The sequence below is a fragment of the Tachypleus tridentatus genome, chromosome 7, assembly GCF_004210375.1.
Source record: "Tachypleus tridentatus isolate NWPU-2018 chromosome 7, ASM421037v1, whole genome shotgun sequence".
Classification (NCBI taxonomy): Eukaryota; Metazoa; Arthropoda; class Merostomata; order Xiphosura; family Limulidae; genus Tachypleus; species Tachypleus tridentatus.
Genome location: NC_134831.1, coordinates 27,300,493 through 27,324,675, shown reverse-complemented (window position 1 = coordinate 27,324,675; position 24,183 = coordinate 27,300,493). Strand labels below are relative to the sequence as shown.

Below are 24,183 nucleotides of genomic sequence, written 5' to 3'. Positions count from 1 at the left end.
CCTGAAGTAGGCATGTGGGTGAAAAACAGCATATATAAATTCAATATTTGCTCAAAAGATTTGTCTTTATTAAATTTTAATTTAAGAAAATTATAATACTCTGTTTACTTGTCAAATAGCTTCAGATTTTTATTTTAATGTAATAATTATTGTATTTTAAAATCCATATAGGAAAATATCTTATGCATTTTACTTGCTTGTTAACATTGGCTGGATAAAAATAAGAAAAATATCTGAGGGATTATATTACAATTTACATAAAATTACAGTTTCACACATTTCAGTTAGTGTAAATTTACTGTATACTTTGTACTCTGTTAGGCTTTCTTCCTGACTTTTGTTCATTAGTCGCATATATGTCAATGGCTTTTATGTGAGAAACAATCAGTTCTCTATTTTGTAATAAAATCAAGAATTAATACATTTCATCAGACATACAACAATATAGAATGCTAATTGTGGCTTTTATCTGATATAAAGGATGGAAAATTGTTAATAGCTTTATTACATTACTCTATTATTGAAACAATAAGTATCATGAATATTGAAGTGGATGTTTTTCAATATGGCAGTGTACTTCTGAGTTTTATGATCTCATGGAAAAAATGTGTAGTTTAAAATATAATACATACCTTTCCAGAAAATATCTTAAGATTGCTTAAATGAGATATGTGAAGGTTAAGAAATTACTTATAATTTTCATTGATGGTTAACTCTGTTACATGTTATTTATTTTATCAGTCTTTATTACCTGATTTAACCTATAATAATTTCTTAGCCATGTCATTTTGGCACACACTGAAGTAATGAACTGTACTGTACTGGATATCTTGAGGTTCCTGTGAACAGGGAGAACTAGAAGTTGCATAAGTACTTTCTTTTTCTCTGTTTTAAATTATCATCCAAAATTTATTTTAAATACATACTTTTTGTATTTTGTTTTGGTCATTTGTATTTAATTGTCTACAATTTGTAAGTATGGTATGTAATAAAGCCATGTCCTTCTGGTTACTATACTTCATTTTTTTTGTCTGTCTTTCTTTTTTTCTACAGTGTTAATTTAATTCAGTTTTCTGAGATTTTTTTGTTTTTGTGTATAGTTTGACAGATTTCTAAAGTATTAGATTTCTTGCTGTTCTTTGGTTAAGTGAATTTACTCAACCTCAAGTAGAGATCATGAGAGTAAAATATTATAAATGAAGCTTTTTGATTCTCAGTAAGCTATATGTGCTGTTATATATCAATCATTAATGTTTATAGAAACATAATGAAAAAAGAAACAATGGTGGAAGTTCTTCTGAGCCCGTAAAGCAAAATCTCCTGGCCAGTACAAAGCAGTCTAGTGATGAAAAATATAAAAGAAAATCATATATAAAAGAGAAAACCACAAGCAGTCCAAAGCCAAATGAACAAAAATGTATTGGTAAAGAATCTAGCAAGAATATTGTAAAGAGAAAAAGAAAAAATTCCCCTGAAGAAGAAGAAACACCCTCAAATAAAGTTGCAAAAGGTAAAAGAAAAATAATCAAATCTTTAGCCCAGAACCATGGGAAAACTATGTCTAGTTGTTGAAACTTTGTAAAATGGATGGCAACTGCCTGTTGTGGAGTCACAAGTGTAGAGGACAACATTTTGAAAGTCTTCTGCCCTTTGTCTTCAAGTCAGTTGCCATCCATTCTACAGGGTGTTCGGAAAGTCACTGTGCAGTTTTGTAATCATATTTTATTCAGTCTATTTCAAGCTGGCAACTGATAGTGGTGTTTAGAAAAAAAAGAAAAGGATCCAGGCCTGTATTGATGCCAACGGGGGTCACTTTCAACATTGTTTATCAGTGTCATTCATATTTACCTCCTGTATTCTATATTGAGACATGTCTGTTAATAAATATATAAGTGCACAGTGACTTTCCAAATACCCTGTACAAAGTTTCATCATGAATACTCTGCCTGAACAATCTGTCAAAGAATATGTCTAGTTGTATTGTAGCAACCCTTACATACTATGACTATGTAAATAATTAAAAGTATCAAAAGTGGAAAAGGGAAAACAGCTCTATTTATTAATACCACTAACAATGAAATTCTGAAAAGGTAGGTAGGAAGCCTTGTACACAATATTTAAATTAGATGTTTAAAAGCCTCTCCATACAATTAATCAGAATGAAAGTTAACACCATTTGTGTGTTGGACTGTTCCTGTTTCTATGAAGTTGTGCAAAGTAAATTTTACCCTAACTATGAAAATTTTAAAATTTTGTGAAAATATATGTACTTTCAGAAAACTTTTCTTGGACTAATTGTGGTGCTCTAACAGTACCATGGAGGTTTCACATTAGGCCTATTTTAAAGCTTCAAGAAATGATCTAAGTAAGTGTATTTACCCAAGAAGTTTTAGGCATTTAAAGAAAAAAAAATTTTTTTCCATAATTGCATACAATAAGTTTCCTTATGGTGAACCATTATATTATCTTTAACCATTCTGTCAGTGTATTCTATATAACATTGTCTACCTGAAAATCTGTAATTTAAATATATGTAGTATTCAATCGAATGAATTTTAACTTGTGTATGGAAAGTATTGTGGACTGCATGTTTACACATGTATCTTACAGAAAAGAAAAAAATGTTTAGAAGAATTAAATGTAGATAAATAAAATTTGTGTTTGCTTGTTAGTGTAGAATACATGTTAAAAGGAAAATTAAAATTTCTGATACAATATCATCTTTTTTCTTCTATGTGTTTTGATGTATATCACTTTGTCTGCTTCTGGAGTGTAATGTTTTGCATGATATAACCCATATTTATACAATTACCAGAGAATAAATTTGCATATTAAGGGATTTCATGCCATCTTCTGACTACATTTCCATCCAGTTCATCATTCATATTTAGTAATTTAAACTTCCTTTCTTATATTTAATTACCTCAATAGATTCATGTATATTCATACTAATTAAATTTTCATATTGTGCTAAAATAACAGTTTTTTTCCCATTGAATTGTGTGTGTAATTTCACTGATGTGTTCTGCTAAAGGAAAAAATAGTAATATTATTGCTCTTAACGTTTCTTTTTGTATTCATTAATTGTGAATTTTAAATTTCTTTTAGTCTGTCCTATGTAAACTAATTTACATTCACATGATATTTTATGTATACCAAATTTTTCCCTTAAATTAATTTTATCTTTAACTGTATTTATCAATTTATACATCAGAAAAATATTATTTTGTTTTTAAATGTTTTCATTATTTGACAGGATAAGCCTGGTATAAATGATAGTACCAAACACTTTTTTTTTAAGCAAATGGTTTTAACTTAATAATTTTATCTCTGTTTTTCAGTTTCTGTTATGTTGTAAACAGGATGATATTAATAACTCATGTTTACAACATAATTTTAATATCCTATCCACATAAAAATAAAAAAAAACTTTTTGAGATTTAGTGTGACAGGATTTCTGATGTGGCAGAATGATTACAGAAAACATTTGCAATAAATGGTAGTTTCCAATATATTCGTATTTTTACTCATTCAAACATCCAAAAAAGGTAAACAAACATTTGTTACAGTTTTCATAATTAAATCTTATGAAATTATCAGTACAATTAAGGTAATTTGCAAATTTAAAAAGTTCATCTATACCATGCCACCAAATAAGAAATGTGTATCAACATACCTTAACCACACTTCAGGTTTTTGTTTCTGCTCTTTCCAATGCTTCACTTTCAAAACTGTCCATAAATAAGTCACATAATAATGGGAATAAAGGAGAACCCATAGCTCAGCTTTCATTCTGTTTATAAACTTTGATATTAATTTGGAAAAAAAGAGTTTTCAACACATTCTTCTGTTAAGTTAATCACATCCATTGTTTCTAAAATGGAATTTTAATTTTTTTCATTTTTTTGTCAAAATATGCTAAAGGTTTTTTAACAACATCAAATGACACCAACATATCTTTTTGATCTAAAATTGTATGCCCAGTTCTTTCCATAAATTCTTAATGGTCTATTTGTTTTTATCCCTTAAAAATGAGAATTTTTTAGAAATAAATTTCAGTACATTATAAGTTGAACTCTTAATATTAAACACAATAGAACTGAAACTATTACTTATTTTGTGAACTATAGGTGAAGCATATAATCTAGGTAAAATAAAATTGCTTGAAGTTAAACTTTTTTTCTTCATAAAGTGTGAAAGTTACACAACTCTAATTTTTTCTTTAACTATTGCATTAAGTTTATTTATAGGATTAACTTTAATATTCTCATATGGACTTTGTTTCAAAATTTATTCAACTTCAGAAATGTAATTATTTTTATTAAGAAGTACAATTTGTTCACTTTTATTGCATTTTTCTTCAAACTTTGCAAAATTTCATTGTCTTTTTTTGTTATCATTTTTAAATTTAAAATTATCTTATAAAGTACAATTCTCTCTTCTAACAATACGTGCTTTTTCAATAATTAATTTTTTCAAATTAGTTTCAATTTAAGTTATTTTATATATATTTTTAAAACAGTTGATTGGACCAAATGAGAAATTTAATTATGTTTTATCCTTATCTTCCATTTCCTGTGATTCTACTCCTTTTCAATGTTGAGCACTTGTGTCAGTATTTAGCTATTGGGGTTCATGTGAGTTGGTTTGGGAACAGTTGCATTCAGTTTTTAGTATGTCTTTACCCCCATGTACTTTAATAACCATGCTCTGGCATATCATTGTTCTGATTTTTACTTTCTATATTTGCATTGTTTGAAGTCTTTTGCTCTTCGTAGGCATCTGACTTCAATACTTTGGTTTGCTTTTCCCAGTCTCAGTTTTCTCAATTTTGCCTCACTCTGTCCAGTCTTCTCTGTTCCATGTACTCCTTACATCTGTTGTCTGAGACTATTCAACATTCTTAAGAGAGGTTTTTAGTGGAGACCTGGAACCTCTTGTTTTCTATACCTGTAAACCTCTGATTTTATGCCCAAACTTTGGAAATGAGGTTGATCTGTTATTGGGATCTTTTGGGTCAGGATGCCATTTTGTCTTACATTTGTTTGCTTCCCACCTTTTTGTTGGATTTGCACGCAGCATCTTTTCTATTCCAGGAGGTTTTGAGGAACATTCTTGATTCTTTTTGGAGCCAAGGGTTGAGTCTGCTCAGTTTCATATCTCCTTTCCTCATTGGCATACCATTTATCCTAAAACTTAACTGTACCTGTTTTTGTATCTTGCCATCTTCCATCATCTCTTGTGCTGGTTCCTGCCTCACATATTTCCAAGGTTTGTTGTCAGTCTTTGGGGTGCTGTCTTCAGGGCTACAGACAGTCTTTGTCATTATGTAGTGAATTAAGGAGCTTTGATGTCTATATTCTTCAGTATTTCTACAAACACTGGGATGTAAGAGTCATCCTTGTTTTCAACTCTCCTATTCCTTTGTCTCCACATTCTGTTTTCCTCCATCTTCCTTGGAATTCCATTGACAGCTGTTGTCTTTCAGAGACAGTTTAAGACTTGATTGTAAGGGTGCCATCAATGAAGAGATCCCTATCATTCAGATTTTCATTTTTATCTGTCTGTTGTCCCCAGTAGGCAAGAAACTGATGCCTTATCATTAATCTGTCAGCTCTTAACCATTTCCTGATCCTCACATATTTCACCTTAGAGTTCTATCGTGCTCTTTATTGAGTTTTTACCCTTGGTCTGTGGATGATAAAGCTCAATATGTTGAATGCATTCCTACACATTCCAATCTCCACTGCATCATACATTATCATCAGTTTATTCATCTGGAATGTATGTGTGTCAGTTCTTGGCTCTTCTCTTCTGATTCCCCTCAGCTCTCTACCTATTTTGTCAGGTGGTATGCCTGTCTTTTTCATTTTTAGGGTCTTCTGTTCACTATCTTATAGATGACTGTCTTTTTCGGGTTGGTTGGTTTAAGAAGGTGAAGTCGTTTCTCCTTCATGTAATAGCTGGTTTGAAAATCTTGGGGTGCTATTATGGCCCCTACTCAGTTGGGTCCAGGCTTCTCCTCTTTGTTTGAGGGCTACTAGTTTGCAACTTCTCCCCTTGTCGTTCTCTCATTGCACAAGAGGTTCTCTTTCTTTTAGGGCTGTGAGCTTTTCTGGAAGTCCTCATCCTTCTTAATTGTTCCATATACATTACTTTGGATGCCCATTCCTTCTTTCCTTCTAATATACCACCCTATTTTGCTTGGTGGTTGGATACCGACAACACCATTATTTTTTTTCTCCTCATCAAATATGTCATCTTTTTTATGTTTCTAATTTTGGTTAGGGTGCTTATCTCGATGCTCAGGAGGTTTCAGGACTGTGGACTCTCTAAGAGTCCTATCTACATATCAGTATTTTATAGACCTCCCAGCAGGTCATTGGGCTTTAATTTATATCATTCCAGGCTTTTAGGATACATTTCAACAACTTGACAGTTATCATATGCATTACCAGACAATATATTTCTTATAAAAGCTTATAAATACTTAACTTTGCCATTAACATTGATTCTCCCACATACCCTCATGAGTATTCATGTGAGACATCTACATGCTATCACCAACAGGAATAAGATACAACTCCTGTCAGTACTAGCTCTCTCTCTTCTGTGCAGCCTGAAACTGCTTTGTGATGGGGCATTACATACCAAACAGATGCCAGAAGACAAGAGAATGGTGGGAAATCTGAAGAGAGGTAGGCATCTCTCAGAAAGACATTTTCAGTTCTGAAAAATCTTAAATTCTGATACAATTCTGTTTTCAGACATTGGATCTCTTTTAATGGGTCCACAGCTACAAAATTATTTTAGTGGCTTGTCATATTCTGGGTGTCCTGATCTTGTCATGCATTGTTTATTGTGTCTCTTCAGGATTCTCCCTATGGAATGGCCACTAGACCCACGAGTTCTTTGGGGTTTCTGTGCCTAGTTGGGTGTTCCAAAGCTGGAAGCCTTTGCCACTCATCTCATTTCTCAGCTTCCATGGTTTTGGTCTCCTATGCCAGATCCTTTGGGTGGAACACTTGATGCTCTCAGTTAGTACTGGTTGGATCTCTATCTGTATGCCCAGTTGGGTGCTCCAAAACTAAACACCTTTGCCACTCATATAAATTCTTATCTCCCATGGTTTTGGTATCCTATTCCAGATCCTCTGGCTGGAGCAGTGAATGCTCTCAGTCAGTATTACTTCTAGCTGAGGTACTCTACTTCCTACTGTTTCCTGGATGTCAGTATATACGATGTTAAAATCAAAACACAATTAAAATAATTTCAAAATAGTGACTCTATTTGTTGCAACATGTCATAAATCATCTTCAAGAGTGAAGTTGCAAGTGATGAATTTCACATTTTATATTTTCTTTTGCATTTGTGCATAAATATCAGAATAGATTTCACCACATTTTTAAACAGATATTTTCTATTTAATAATTTATAATTCTTTCTAAATTTTATTATTTCCAGCAATTCTCAAGTATTAGTTGTTGTAATACCTTTTAGGTTGAGCCAGTATAGTGTTTTTTCCCCCATAGTATGTTATGTTCTGCTATAGCCAAATTTTCTGTTTTTTTTTATATTTTTTGCACAACCTTTTATGTTTGGCTGTATGATATTTTAAGTTATGTTTGTTCAATAAAGATACTTCCATATTTGCATTCAGTTTTATAAATTACAAATTTATTTATTAATTGTACATCTGCATTACTGTTGCATAAAATATATTTTATCTTATTTATCAGTTTGAATAATATAGAGCAACATATTTGTTGTTTTTAAAACATTTTAAATACATGCGTGCCATTTTTTTGCTGAAACGCGGATTTCTGCGGTTTTGAAACGGCCAACGAACACCCACGAGATTTGTGTAAATTTGAGGAGAAAATATGAGCGATTTGGGGTCCAGGTAGATGGTTTTTGAGGAGAAATTGTATTTTTTCAATGTTTATTGCAGAAAAAAAAAAATCTGACCGATATCTTGAAGGCAGTCTCATTTCGCCTCGTTGCAGGTCTCGTGGTCTGGTATCGTGTGCATACCAGACGATAAAATATTCTCTACACTCCAAAGAAACAACAGCGATTGAAATGTTTAAAAGGAAAGATGCTCATTTTGATCCTGTAGACAAGAGAATGTGTAAGGACATTAGATCAGCAACTTCAAAGTATACCTCAAAGCTGAGGGAGAATCAGAAGAAAAGGGCAGAAAGGCTTGAGGCCTATGGTTCTGTGAAATCTGACCCAGCCACCTTGGCTAAAGAAAAAGTCCAGAAAGCCGCAGAGGCACAGAGAGCTGCCTATTCAGAGAAGGAGAGAAAAAAAGCTCGGAAGAGAGCACTGGAAACCCTTGTCTCGAAAAAGAGGAAAGTAGCCAAGATTGATTAAAGGAAACTAAGTGATTTGAAATTTGATTGTAATTTATGCAGCAGAGCAGAAGTTGATATCAGTGACTGAAAAACATTTTATTATTATCTGCAGCATACAGTGCCAGTGGTTTATTTTAAAGCATATCATTAATTTTATTTTGAAGCAATGTCAAAGCTTTCCTTGATTTGCTGTTTCAGTTTGTATTGTGAAAGAATGAAAAATATACTGATATTGAGGTACCAGTAATTTACTGACAAGATTGTATAGATGAACAAGTTTTACTGTAGGTAGTCATGTTGAGTAATTTTAAGTAATTTGAAATTTTAATGGAATACATGCAGCAGAGCAGTAGTTGTTGATGTCAGTGACTGTACAAAATTTAATTTCTGAGGCATATCACTGATATCAGTAGTTTAATATTGAACCATATCAGTAGTTGAATTTTTAAGCAATGTCATAGCTTTCCTTCATATGCTGTTTTAGTTTGTATTGTCAATTTGTGAAAGAATGGAAAATTCACTGAGATTAAGGTACCAGTAGTATAATGACAAGATTGCATAGATGAACAATTTGAACTGTAGGTAGTCATGATTAGTCAAAAGAGTAATTTTATGTGATTTGAAAATTGTATGGCATATATGCAGCAGAGAAGTAGTTATTGGCAATGACTGTAAAACATTTAATTGGCAGCATACCAGTAGTTGATGATGATGATGTTATTGATGATAAAAAGGATAATAATGAAATGATTTGTATTTGAAATATTTACTGAGTTATTTTGGCTTTATTAACTCATATTACTAATATATTTTGATTTAGAAAAAAATTAAACTGAATAAATAGCAAATAAACAATCTTAAATTTCATTTATTTACTTTTTATTTTATTTGTTAATTTTAGATATTTTGATATATCTTCTAAAAAATGAATGCAAATTAAAAGAATAAATCAATCTGCTAAAAACTGTAAATGAAAGTTATAGTTTTTATTAGTTTGATTTAGTCTTTTAATTTCCTTTTGTTATTTTATATGATATATATTGTGTACTTTTCCAACATTGCAATGTCAAAAAACATAAAGAAATTATGTCCCAGATTGCACCAAATAGCATCCATTTTTTTAAAATTTCCTGGCACCTCTGGTGCCAAGCTATATACCTTTTCCTCTTTTTTTTCATAAATGTTATTGGCATGCCTGTAAATAAAACAGTAGTTTGGACTGACCTCTAACCTGTGTAGCCTGGTATCCTTCTTCCCCTGCAATCTGGATAATACATTCACAATGTTGCCTGGTGATGGACAGGATATGCACCCTAACTTTGCTGTCTACCTTCCTACTGTTCCTCAGATATCAGTACTTGGTGGATGTGATGTCAGTTATGTTGGATGTATGCACATGATAATGTGGATCCTTGATAAAAATTCTCATGTTCCCTGCAAGTTCCTGTATCCGAGGTGAAAGGTTAAGGACCCTATTCGTGCCATGTGATAGATATTCCTATCATGGTTTGCTTGGTGTTGATTAAGATCTATCTTCCTGTTACAGCCCAACAAGCCATGGTAGCTCTACACTGTGGATCCCTGTATTTCACACATGGCCAGGTACACTTCTACCATGGACTAGAAGATACCTTATGAATTTTATATGCAAAAACGCCTCGTTTTGGGTTGAGAAAATATTTTACATAGAAGAGCGAACAACGTTTCGACCTTCTTCGTCAGGTTCACAAAGAAAGAGGTAACTGACCGGAAGCTGACCACATGTTTGAAAGGGGTTGTGTAACTGTGTGTCGAAATGCAGAGGGCGGTATTAGATGTTTGAATATATAATTTTATTTATTTTATTATATTAATATAGGTATAAAGGTGTTCCTTTATATTGGTTTATTTTTATTTTAAAAATTATATTTTTATTAAAAAAAAAAAAACCAATATAAAGGAACGCCTTTATACCTATATTAATATAATAAAATAAATAAAATTATATATTCAAACATCTAATACCGCCTCTACATTTCGACACACAGTTACACAACCTTTCAAACATGTGGTCAGCTTCGTCATTACCTCTTTCTTTGTGAACCTGACTAGAAGGTCAAACGCTGTTCTCTTCTATGTAAAATATTTTCTCAACCCAAAAAGAGCCGTTTTTGCATATAAATTTCTCAACAAGTGGGTTTTTCGACATCACTGATACCTTATGAATCTTATGATGAACTAGAAATGCACCCTCACTTTATTGTACACTTCCCTACCTTCTCCTGGATGTCAGTTTCAGGTGGATATATGATGATGGTAGTGTTGGATATGGATAAATGTTTGAGCTTAACTGTTTAAACTATTTAAGTAGTCATGTCCATATTGTAACAAAATGTTTTTAGGCAAAAAGTATACCTGGCTGAGAAGTAGTGCAGTCTTCCATGGAGGTGTTGCATTCTGTTTATTTGCACTCCCAATTATCTTTCGTTAGGCTGTTTCTAAAGGGATATCTTCTTCTTACCAGACCTTCCACCATCTCAATGTGGGACTATAGCTATTAGTGAGAGGAGGTGAGATATTGTATCAGAATTTAAGATTTTTCAGAACTGAAAATGTCTTTCTGAGAGATGCCTACCTCTTTTCAGACTTCCTACCATTCTCTTTTCTTTTGGCATCTGTTTGGTATGTAATGCCCCATCACAAAACAGTTTCAGGCTGCACAGAAGAGAGGGGGCAAGTGATGACAGGAGTTGTATCGTATTCCTGTTGGTGATAGCATGCAGATGTTTCACATGAATACTCATGAGGGTAAATTTTAGAATCAAGGTTAATGGCAAAGTTAAGTATTTATAAGCTTTTATAAGAAATACATTTTCAGTTTAGGAAAATTTTAACTTTTATTACAAGGAATCATTATCATGATAGTTTTTAGAAATAAGGAATGTATATTGTATTAATTAGATAAGCACTTCATAATAGACACATGCTAGATTGGTGGATTTATGTAGCTTTAAGTTTATAAGATATGTATCCTTGGTCATTAATAATGAAACATGCTGGAAATGTTTTAGAATGGTAAATATGTAATTTTGTGTGTATATTTGTATCTCTTTCTTTCTTAATTATTTTAGAGACAAAGAGATTTCACAAGGTGAAGGAAAGGCCTTTTAACCAGATAATGAAGAAGGTTGTTTTTGTCTTAAGTGGATTTCAGAATCCATTTCGAAGTGAGTTGCGAGATAAAGCCTGTGCCTTGGGTGCTAGGTATAAAGGAGACTGGGATGACTCTTGTACTCATCTTGTGTAAGATTATGTTTTGCTTAGGCTAATGATTCTTAAATAAACTAATTGTATTTCTGTTTCCTGTTGTTATGTTTCTGCTTGAGCAGTAGAGCTGCATGATTAACTTGATTAATCAATACAGTCTGTTACCTGTGAACATTGGGTTCATTGATTAGTACCATTTAAAATAATCAATTAATTAAGGTTACTATTAACTCTGTGGTCACTCTGACTTCTGTTATAACCAATTTGTAATCCCAATATTATGTATATATTGAAATTGAATGCAATGGGTGCATTTTAATAAAATTTGTCAAAATTTTAATGAGCATTACAAGTGTGTTCTACACAAAAAATCTGAATTTTTAATGAAATATTTTTAGTAGAGTTTTGTCTGTGAGTTTACAAAGCCACTACTGAGTCTGAGTGAAATGTGATTTTTCTTGCTAAGAACAAAAGTACTTCTTTTTGTCATATAGATTTTATATTTCATATGTATTTTAGAACTTTTAAAATAATATTAAAAGTTTTTCATTAAAATTTTATACTTAATGCATTTTGTTATCTACTTCAAGTGTCGTGAAAACATCCATGAACTGTGAAGGAAAGACGAAAAATATGAAGTAAAATCAAAAGTACATTTTTATCTAGAATGAGTGCAGATTGTAATGAAGAGTTACAAGTATATATCCAAAGAGTTTTAGGCCTCTAAACCTTTTTACAGTTATTTTCATTTAATTTTTTGTTTCACTGTTCTTTGAACCTTGTGTATTGAAAACTTATGGTAAACTGACTATCAAGTTGCATCAGAAAATCGCATACTACATGCATTCTTCCAATAGAGATCACTGGAATATTTTGTATTTAATTTATTTTAAGCTATTTTTTCTTACCTATTGAGTTTGTAATTTTTACTCATTGGCTACTTTTGTTAAAGAAATATATAACAATAAATAAAAAATTAAGAAACTTAACATAGCTTTCAAATGTATATTTTACAATACAAACATATATCAGTTACTAATATAAAATATCCCAAAACTACTATAATTTCTATGGCTTTCTAACTAAATTATAAATAGATAAAAAATTCCGTTACTGTGTTTATCATCGTTTTCAGTCTAAACACGTGTACTGTCCATGTGAACTGTTGGCTGAAGCCACTGAGAACAAAAAAATGCCATCTGATTTACATAGCTTAGAATATGCTTAGAGAGAATTGTAGTCCTTTTTTTGAAAGGCAGGAGATGCAGAGAGATGTGTCAGTGTTGGTTGGACAAATGTAGTGGTTTCTAAGTAAAGAAAGAAAATAAGAGGCTGAAATTTTATATTCTTGCTTGTCAATATCTATAGGATTTGAAACCCTTATAAGGGAAGAGAAAAAAATCTATGAGGAGAATTCAGAGCTGCAGATGAGAATTCCATCTATCCAGTCTGTTCTTTAGTGTGGCTGTGTGTGACTGTATGCATATGTTCTGCCTGTACACAACTCATGAGTGTATCTTGTCATCACGAACAACTCGTGAATGTGAGAGTATGGTATCTGTACTTACTGTTGGTTACAAGATGAGCCTCAGCAGTATTTGTTGTTTTTATATAACTTGTGTGTATAAATAACAGTGTAGCTTTAATGTAATAAATGTATTGGCTTCTTATTACAAATTACAAACATAACCAGTGGTCCTATAGAAAGATTGTTTTAATACAAAAAGTTATGACAAATTAATATTCTTTATTTTTTATTAGTTCCAAAAATGTTTATTTTTGAATAACTTGCTTATTAACTTTCTTCCAGCCTTTACTGCCAAATGTAAAAATATTAATAATTTTATGTATTCCTTCTAAGCTTCCATGCCTACCATGTAGTGATAATTATAATTAGGGTACCTGAATATATGCTTGCACTTTTAGCCATGGGGCATTATAATGTGATAGTTAATCTCACTATTTGTTAGGACAGAGTAGCCAAAGATTTGGCAGTCTTGTGATGATTTAACTGTCTTCCTTTTAGTCTGTTGCTTCATAATTAGTAATGTATAGTGTAGATAGCCCTCAGTTAGGTTTGTTTGTTTTTGAATTTCGCACAAAGCTACTCGAGGGCTATCTGTGCTAGCCGTCCCTAATTTAGCAGTGTAAGACTAGAGGGAAGGCAGCTAGTCATCACCACCCACTGCCAACTCTTGGGCTACTCTTTTACCAAAGAATAGTGGGATTGACAATCACATTATAATGCCCCCACGGCTGGGAGGGCGAGCATGTTTGGCGCAATGGGGATGCGAACCCGCGACCCTCAGATTACAAGTTGCATGCCTTAACACGCTTGGCCATGCCGGTTCCCCCTCAGTTAGGTTTTTATGAAAATCAACAAAAGAAACAAACTTTCAACTGTATCAACTTCTCTTTTAAGAGCTTGCAATATTTTTAATTGTGATCTAATGGTTCACAGGAGGGCTCTGATTTGTTTATTGTTTTTTTTTTTTTTTTTCAAGTACAAATTTAAGATCAAAGCTCTATTATATCTTAACTGATTTAAGACTTGATTACAGTTTTGGACTTAGGATGACATGCCTTTTCAATTGATGTATTTAACCACTCTCAATCAAGGTTTCATAGATTAATTTACTCTAATCCTGCCAAAATGAATTCCTGCTTGAGGGTAAGCTGGTGGAGATTCTGTTGAGTAATAAAATAGCATTGGGTATACTGAGCCCCAATGGTTGGTGTTACTAGAAAAAAATGTTTTATAGGTTAATTTACTCTAATCCTGCCTAGAAGAATTTCAGGTGATGATGGAGTTAGTAATAGATTCCAAAACAAAATATAGATATTTTCATATTCCTTTTGATACTTTGACTTTTACCCTATGAACTATTTTAATTTCTGTATGATTGGAAGTGGTGTTGATGAATATCAAATATTGTATTTGTTTTTCTTAGATCATTAGAAATTGTTTTCACAGAATTATGTGTCTTTTGTCATTCACTGTGACAAAAACTTTTATTAGTTTTACCACATGACATTTAAGGAGAACTATTTTTAGCAGAGAACTAGTTTATTTGTAGGTAGAAATCCATGGAACAGTATTCATCTTTTTTGAAGCTTGTTACATGTTTTATACTTTGTTGTTTGTATGATACATTTCAATGTACATTAATTTGGGTTATGAAAAGTAATCTTAAATTATTGCAGAAAATGTCTTTTATATTACACAAAGATATTTCAACGATGTGTTCAAAGAAAAATGAAAATAGGAAGATAAGCCTGATATAAGGACAATTGATTAGTTGAAGGTAGTCAATTAATGAGCTGATGATTAACTGATTAGAAAATTCCATTAATTTCCAAGTCATGGTGATGGATGTATTATTTATTTGAGGCATCATTGGAAATATGTTGAAATTCTCTTTTGTAGTTACACTTCTATTTATAGGGTCATTGACTATTTCACAAATACTAGAAAAAGGTAATACTAATGAAGTATGTAAGTTTTTGTTGTATTCAATAATGTTTTGGCTGTTATCTTTATATCAATTGTTGATACTTGCTTCCAATTGGGTACATAAATTTGAATAACTTATCAACATTCCAAATTCAGTATTTGATTGCTTTATCAAATAGACTCGCATTGAGTTAATGCTTTTCTAACATTGTATGATGATATATATTTTCCTAGTTATTGATCAACAGTTTTTGTGACTCTGAACTATTGTTTAGTAAGAAAGATATCCAAGCCTTAAGATTATTATTTTTGGAGTATAAAAATATAAAAAATATTGCAAGACATAACATATTATTTTAGAATGTGTATTTAGAATTTTAAGCAACTTGGAAATATGTATGATTCTTTTATTAAGAAAATTAAAAGAGTTTAATTTTTCACTGGTGAAATGATATTTTTTTTTTCCAAATTTTTTTATAGTTCTGCCTTTGTTAATACTCCAAAATATACCCAAGTACTCTCAAAGGGTGGTAGAATAGTCACCAAACACTGGATCCTTGACTGTCATAAGAAATCTAAACTTTTGCCTTGGAGAGAGTAATTCTCATGCTTTTTTTATTTTCAAAGTTTATTATAAGTGTATATTTAAAATCTTTGTTTTATTCAGAAATTTATGTTTTAAAAGGTACTTTTTAGGCATTTTTAAATGCCTGATAACATTTTAATAGTGTGGCTCGTATTGATTTACCTGTGAGTTATTGTTCTAAAATTCTGTTTCTTCATTATATATATATGTACTTGAAATCACATTGTTTTAATTCAGCTTAGTTCTAGTATTTTGTGTATTTTTCAGATACCCTTAACAATCTTAAGATGTATTTTTGAAAATTTTAATGTCTATTTGATGTTTTAAGTTGATTTTGGGAATATCTTCCTAACTGACATCACTCAAAATTGCTATTAAATTTTCTTCTTGCACTGTGATTCATTCTGTGATTTCAGGTAATATAATTTGTCTAGGAAATAGATTAACTGTAATATTGGAGATAAAAGATTAAGAAACTTATTTTTAATATGACACAAAAGTTTCATTACTTAATAATCTTTCAAAATATGTAAAAAGCATACCAAGAATTTAAAACAAGCCATAAATACTGCCTTGTGGGCTACTTGGACAAATATACTTCTTAGAATGTTTACTTCTGGACATTTTTCATGGTTCATTACGGTGTAACATATAAATATTATTTACAAAGTCTAGAGGATTAGAAAGAGTAAAACTGTTACAATTGTATTATGTTATAGTTAATGTTCACTGTTAAAATGCTCCTTTAAACTTATAACTGGTAAACATTTTTTTTGTTGATTTAACTTTTTATAGCTAACGGAATAGAGAAGGAGTTTGCAATCCACATTTTATTGATATTACTTAGCTGAATGAATTGATGAAACCTTAAAAAAATATTTTGAAAGGTACTTAAGTTTCTGAAATAGTGATTACTGTGTTTTCCTATCTTCTATGTTTACCAAATATCTCCTGCAACTGTATCTATTAATTTTTAGCCTAGTTTCTGCATTTAGAGAAATGCTTAAGCTGTATTTATAATTTATTAAAGGAAAATTATTTCTAAGCATGGCTAACTGTTAAAGTTTCTGTGCACATAAGTTCTTGAAATTTCTTAATATCTGATTTATAAATACATTCATCAAAGAAAAAACATCAGTTAATGTGTCTTCTCAGTAATTCATCTGGAAATTTTATAGCCATTGCTGGTTTTTACTGTAATTTGAGATGTAGCATCGTGAGAAAAGTAAATGTAATTTTTTTATTGTTACAAGCTCTATGAAAGTCAAACAATCAGTAAAACAGTTCTGTGTTTTTATTTTATGTGAAGGTGTTTTAATATGTCTGCCAGATTTAATAGACACAAAAAAAAGTTTGACAAATGTTTTTGATAGGTTGTTTAGGCAGAGTATTCATGATGAAACTTTGTAGAATGGATGACAACTGCCTGTTGTGGAGACACAAGTGTAGAAGACAACGATTTGAGAGTCTTCTGCCCTTCGTCTTCAAGTCAGTGCTTGAAGAGGAAAGGCAGAAGACTTTCAAATCATTGTCCTCTACACTTGTGTCTCCACAACAGGCAGTTGCTGTCCATTTGACAAATGTTATTGAGAAATATGATAGATGTTTTTTGAAGTATTCATTACACAGTAATAATTTCATGTTTTTACAGGTACAAGTTGGGAAATTATTCCAGAAACAATACAACAGAAGAAGATTCTGGAAGTGAGGAAGACAAAAGCACAATTATACAAGAAAGTAAGTTTTTCCTTTTTCAGCATAACTTATTCAGAAGTTACTGTGTGTTTTATTATTCAATAATTATATTTTGAGCAATTTGATAGATAATATTTGTTATCTTGTCATAATAATTTTAACCATTTTGATATTTTACTCGGTCCTGTGCAATTCCATCTTAAACAGGTTTTACTGTATATGTCTTCTAACGTTTTTGGGATTGTTATAATAAAATTTCTCATTGATTAGACCCAAATATTTTTTTTTATGATGATGCAGAAAACAGTTATTATATTCCAAACATACAACCATATGTACCATAACTCATATATTTTAATCAAGGAAGTGAGTTTATAAGTATATGCTGTATATTATTATTTAATCCTATTTGCTCAAGTATTTCTTACTGGGCATGACACAGTGTCTTACATTCAAAATTTTATTAAACTACTTTATGTTATACTATATTTTAATAGTATACACGTTTTAATTTTTAATTGTACAAGGCATTATTTGAAAAAAAATCAGAATTTTCTTTTGTGTGACACACGTGACATATTTTCTCTTAGCATATCATCATCCCTATTTTATTCACAACCTCTTGAATAGATATGAAATTAACATAAATTATACTTTATAAAATCATCATTACTCAGATAAACCATATTTATTATAGTCTTCAACTTTGCTTGATTAAAGAGCTATTGAATAGAAAATCAGATCCCTCCTGCTACACCCATCTGTCACATCCACTTTCATAATTTGTTAATTTAATTATATATTACGTATAATCAATAGGAACTCAAGGTTTTCATGTATCAAATCACATGCTGTATCATGTTATGTTCTGAATAATTAAGTGTCAATTTCACTCAGAGTACGAACATCATTCTCGTGACAAAGTTAATGACTAGCTTGGATGAATTTGTAAGAGCTTTTGTCACAGAGTTACAAACCAAGAACATTTTTGAGGGGTAAGGGAATTTGTTTTTCTTGTTATTAGTTTATATTGTTTGGAGCATTATTTAATTAAATAATAATTATTAATTGCAATACTATTAAGAGTATAAAAAGTTAGGGTTAACTTTCTTCAGTAACCGAGAGCAAGAAAAAATAAGGTTAGATAAGTATTTTATTTCTTGTTTTTCATGTTTATTCTTTATGTATAGTTATATAAGCAACTAAAATGTAAAAAATAAGGATATTTTTAGGTTAGTTAAATTTAGATTAAGTAAGAAAAATAATAAAATAAAAATGTTTCACAAGGCAATGCACATGAACTGCTTGTACCTGCTGTAGTAGCTCATGGGTAATGTAATTTGACAACATAACATGAGATGCAGGCTCCTAGAGTGATTTACAACTTGTATATGCAAGGTAAGTAGTTAGTCAGGTATAAAGAGCAATAAAACAATAAAATTTAGTAGTAAATAGATGTGTACTGTTACAAACTGAGAGCTAACTAGGATAAACGAATGTCGTTTTATATTACAATAAGAAGTCATTATAGAAAAAAAGTATAATTTAGGTTTGCTTAAGTTTTTTTTTCTGGTGGTTGAGGTTGGTCAGATTTACCATTTTGATTTTAAGTTAGGTCAAAGAAAATAATATGTAAACTATCAAGTTTTACTGAAAAAAAATTAAAATTATTTAGGAGGTCTTAGGGATTACACAAAGTGAGTATGAGATTTTTCAGATAAGGATAAATATTTTTAATATTAACATGAAAATTACTCTTTACAGAGACTATTCAAAATAAATACTCAATATATTTATGGACAAATTATTTTATTTTATTAGAAATAAATACTTCAATAGAAAATATGATTTTGGTATGTCAAAAACTTGTAATATTAAGTGAAGTACTGCCAAATTTTTGGAATATTTAGACACTATATTGAAGGTTATTAAATCTGTAAAGAACTTATATGGGGAAAAAGAAATCTCGTGGTCAGTTTTATAGACTTACTCTGTGTTGAAAATTTAAGGAACAAGTACATCAACAACACCCACCTGCCATTGTAGAAAATCTTAATTGATTTGAGGTATTTTATTATTTTCCTCAGTAACTCAATATAAAATGAAACTAAAGCTTAGGAAAAGGATGAGAGAAAAGAAATACAAATTCGTTTTTCATTTTAAAACTACTGGCAAATTATGTAAGTGATAGAAGTTGGTGCAAAACTGTAAGGAAATTTTATGTGGATCTGAAATATTTTAGGGAAGGCTGCAAGGTTGCTGGAACATGAAACTTTGGAAATAGCAATCTGGGAAGATGATAAAATTTTTGTAAATATTCAGTGAAATTTTTTGTCTTTACTTTTCAAACATTTCCTTAATAAACATTTTATATACTAGTCTCAATGATGTAGAATAATTTTCTTGACACTTTTCATAAATTGGCATTAATGAACTACAAGCTTAGATTTTATCATCCTGGAAAAAGTAAAGAAATCTTCATAAGCTATAAAACAGCTAGGCAACAATCATTGATAGGTGCTGAAAGCCAAGTTTTAATCAGAAAAAGTATTGATCTTTTCCACCCTAGGCATTCCAAATCAAACTTAGAACAAATATAAGAGTTTGAGATGTGAATTTTAGAAAAATAATTTATAAATCTCCAAAAGGAAATTATACTTGAATTGTTGAGATTTTAAAATTATTTTTGATAAAGCTTTACTTATACTTGTTTTGGGTTAAATAATTAACAACAAAATAAGAATTTTAGCTCTAAGTTTTGATTTTTGACTACTACTCACTGGGGCAGGTGGGTAGTAAAGTTCATATTCATTCCAAATCTATGTATTTGTGGCTTCATTTCCTTTTGTGATAATCTGTCCCTGTGCAAGCAGGATCATGCAAACTGGCCCTTTTTCACTACTCACGCAGAACTTAATCCTGCCATTGTCTTTAAGTAATCAATAGATGACTGTGTGGCCAGGAGTATCTCACTGTATTATACAAGCAGCTGCTTGGTATATTCCTAAAACCTTGACACATTTTTCACTGTATCCTCATTCATGGTGGTATCCTGCCTGCCACATGGAATGGAACACTCAAAAACAGGCCTAGGATACTTTCCTTAGATATTCTACACTCCAGAACAGCAGTACTTTCCAGCAGGCCCGTGCACATGCTCGGTGGGAAAGACGTCAAAACCAGAAGGAATCTTGGATCAAGTTCACAACCAGCATATCTTCTACCACCAGTTCCAAAGTCATATGGGACAAGATTGAAAAAGGTCAGTGGGCAATATAATGCTGTTCTCTTCTTGATCTTGCTCTCTAATGGCCAGAAAATAGCTGATACCCGAAGCATTGCCGATACTCTCGGTAAAAGCTTTTGCCAGGTATCTAGCACTTCTGCTTCTTCCTCCACCTTCTTAGCCATCAAGATTTGGGTAGAGCAATAACCTCTTTCCTTTCAAGCTGCTACGGGTTGCATGTACAAGAGCACTGAACATCCTTCATGTCCTTTCTTCCACCACTTTGGGAGCAGATCAATGTTCTATGCTAACGACTTATCGTTCTATTATTTGATTGAAACTCCCCTATGGATCATTGGTCTATGGCTCTGGCAGACCCTCGGTCTTAAAGATGCTGGACCCCATTCATCATCAAGGACTTTGGCTCTACACTGGGGCTTTCTGCACATCCCAAGTTCAGAGCTTATACATAGAGTTTCATGACCCTTTTTTGTACGTATGCCATTTGCTACTGTCTTTACTTTTTGCTTCAAAATTTTGTTCCTTACCAAAGCATCCTACCTGGGGTTGTGTTTTCCTTTCTCGGTGGGCCATACTTTTTCAGAATAGACAATCTGCCATTCCTCCTTTTGGCCTTGGTATCCAGGCTCAGTTGGATGAATTGGGTCTGTTCTTGGATAACATTGCTGTATCCACTGGTCAGCCCATCTCACCATGGCTTCTTATAGTCTCCAAACGTGACCTATCCTTAAGTGATCTGTGAAAAGCAGACACTCCCAACTGGAAATACTATCTGTTATTTGCTTAACATCTTTTAAACCATCCTTCCATTCCTATTTATATAGATGTCTCGAAATCTGGTGACTGTGTGGGCTCTGCCATGGTTTGTTGTGGTTTGGTGGTTGTATGCAGAAATTTCCTCTACAGCTTCTGTGCTCACTTCTTAACTGTACACAATTTCTCTTGTCCTGGGTCATATAGAAGTTAAGCAGAACTCAAACTGCACTATTCATACTGACTTGCTTAATTCTCTACTGACCTTGGAATTGCTTCACATTAGTTCACACCCTGTTCTTGCTGATATTGAAAACTGACTGGCCCATTTCTTTTTCACATCTACTTCTATCCAGTTTTCCTGGATACTGGGCCATGTTGTTATTTGCGGGTATGAGCTCGCCAACACCCAGTTAAATCTATCTGCTCTGGCACTATCACTGCTGTGGCTTTTCCATACATGGACTATGGTCCTGTATTCAAGGCTCGGCTCTGTGCCAGCTGGCAGTCGACTTGGAGTGAGCAATGCAAAAACAAGCTTTTCCAAATAAAACCCTATATTGGACTTTGGCTGTCTTACTTCCGTAATGATCAGAAAGAGGAAGTTCTTCTAAGTAGACTACGCATTGGTCACAGTTTTTTAACTTATTGTTTTCTTTTATCTGGAACTGATGCACCAGTGTGTAGTCTGTGTAACACTCAGTTTACAATAAGCCACATTTTACTTTCTTGCCATTGTTACGACTTGACGGCAGGGTTTTAAACATGTTTTGTCCCAAGTTTTGTCCATAATGTTAGACAGTGTTATTGGTGATGGTGACACTGTCCACCTTGGAAATGTTTTTAGTTTTTCAAAGGCGATTGATCTTTTTAATAACATTTAAATTTTTTTAAATTTACACATTAGACTTTTTTTAATGTGATTCCCTTTTAAGAATCACAGTCCATCTAGTTCAATTTGAAATTAGAAAATGGCCATAATGTCAAATAACTCAGAACCAGGACTGGAAAGGCCAACTTCAGGTGACTTACGCTGCTGTTTAAACTTTCCATTAGTCATCCTGGTGAGTTATTAAAATTTTGCTACAAGTCTTTTAAAACTTTTATTACTTTACTCTTTGTAAATGGCCATAATGTCAAATAACTCAGAACCAGGACTGGAAAGGCCAACTTCAGGTGACTGACGTTGGTGTTTGTATTTACCTGTTAGTCTTCCTGGTGAGTTATGATAATTACAATTATGCTACAGAAAATCTTATACAACTTGTATTACTGTAGTTTTTCTCTTAACGCTGTAGACTAGATGTAAACTTTTGTTTTATGCTATTTATGTTATTTGTAATGTTGTTTTGTTTTACCTTAATTTCCTTCTATGAATTTTACTAAATTTATTTTAATTTTAACTTGTTACTGGATGTTTGATGAAGATAGCCTCGCTGCTTTGTGCTATAAAACACTAAATCAACTAGTCAATGAAGTTTACTTTTAGCTAAGTTTCAAAACAGTGAATGTTTCAAAATGTTGATATCAAAATGTGTAAAACTTAACTAACTACACATTTTTTTGTTTTAACTTTTTGTAACTAATGTTGATGTTGTAAATATATCGTCTACAACTTCATATATTTTTTGTATCTAACATTGTTGAAGTGATTAATATATCATTTATAACTTTGTCTGTTTACTTTTTGAAATCTTTTGTGTGTAGAATTCCCTTTTTACCTTACATGGAATGGTAATTTCCAAACTTTTTACCTAGTACATTGTGAGGCTTGTTATGTTTTGTGTTTGAAATAGAATAAATTATTAATGGTTTTGTACAGTTTGTGTTCTATGGGTATAGAGATAACTTAAAGGGTTTCCCATGTTTTCATTTATTTTGTTTAAGTAATTATCTTGATATGTCAGTTTCAGCATACAAAATTCTCATTATGGTGATTTGACACAAAATAGAAACCGTAATTGTTTGTACTTATGAATCTGCAAAAAGGAGAAAGAACACAAATTGGACACATCATTATGTGTTGTAGTCTCTACTATTCAAACATTTGTATGCAGCAAAGACAAATTTTATACATGAGATAGAATAATATGAATATATTTGCATTAGTTCTAATGCTTTAGAACATATTTTATTGTGCCATTTTTTAAAATAAAATAGGTTAACATATAATGTATTCCTCATAATCACTGCACATACTTAGTCTGAAATCTGCAGCTTTCTTTGTGCACAGTGGGTTTGTTAATACTGGTCAGAAATATCTTATTTTGGGTTTGAGTTAAAAAAGAAATAAATCACTGCATTCCTATGATTAAAAATAGGCTTTTATCTTCAAAAGTTTATTTTAAATGTGTTGCAAAAGGCAATTTGGATATTCTATGAAGAGTATTACAGTACATACGAAAAGCACTGCCTTACTATCAATGGGACAGGATATTCAGATTCCACATGCTGCTCCTTGTGGGCAGGATGAGGACATATTGATCTTTGAATGGAAACTTTATTTATGTTGCTTCATCAGCTAGTAGATGACTTGGAGCACCAGCTAGACTAAGAAATAGGTATAGTTAGTAGTTTTTAACTTTCTTTACATTCTTCTAATAATTTCTGTTCATAGTTAGTAAATCCATGCTGATGAGTGCAGTTTTGTTTTGAATACCACTTAACAGCTCTTTGCATCTCTCATATCATGGTTATGTTATGTATCTCAGAACAGCTAGTATGGGTATTAACACTTTTACTAATAAAGCAGAGAACAATGTTTTGACCTTTCTAGGTCATCTTCAGGTTAACAAAGAAAGAGTTTGCTGGGCATGTCTTAGAAACGAGAGTATAAATGGGT

The 24,183-nt window shown here is 31.7% G+C and overlaps 1 protein-coding gene across 9 annotated transcripts in view; it reads left to right on the top strand.

Annotated features, from left to right (window-relative positions):
• The window catches only part of XRCC1 (DNA repair protein XRCC1), a 75,053-nt gene that overhangs the window by 36,125 nt on the left and 14,745 nt on the right, over nt 1-24,183 (top strand). For all 9 annotated transcript variants that reach the window (XR_013030567.1, XR_013030568.1, XR_013030569.1 and 6 more), the window contains exons 7-10: nt 1,261-1,510; nt 11,471-11,642; nt 15,541-15,657; nt 17,298-17,383. Coding sequence is in view for 6 of the 9 variants with exons in the window: in XM_076510845.1 (XP_076366960.1) it covers nt 1,261-1,510; nt 11,471-11,642; nt 15,541-15,657; nt 17,298-17,383 (625 nt within the window). In the remaining 3 variants the exon portion in view is untranslated. The remainder of the gene's footprint in view (nt 1-1,260; nt 1,511-11,470; nt 11,643-15,540; nt 15,658-17,297; nt 17,384-24,183) is intronic.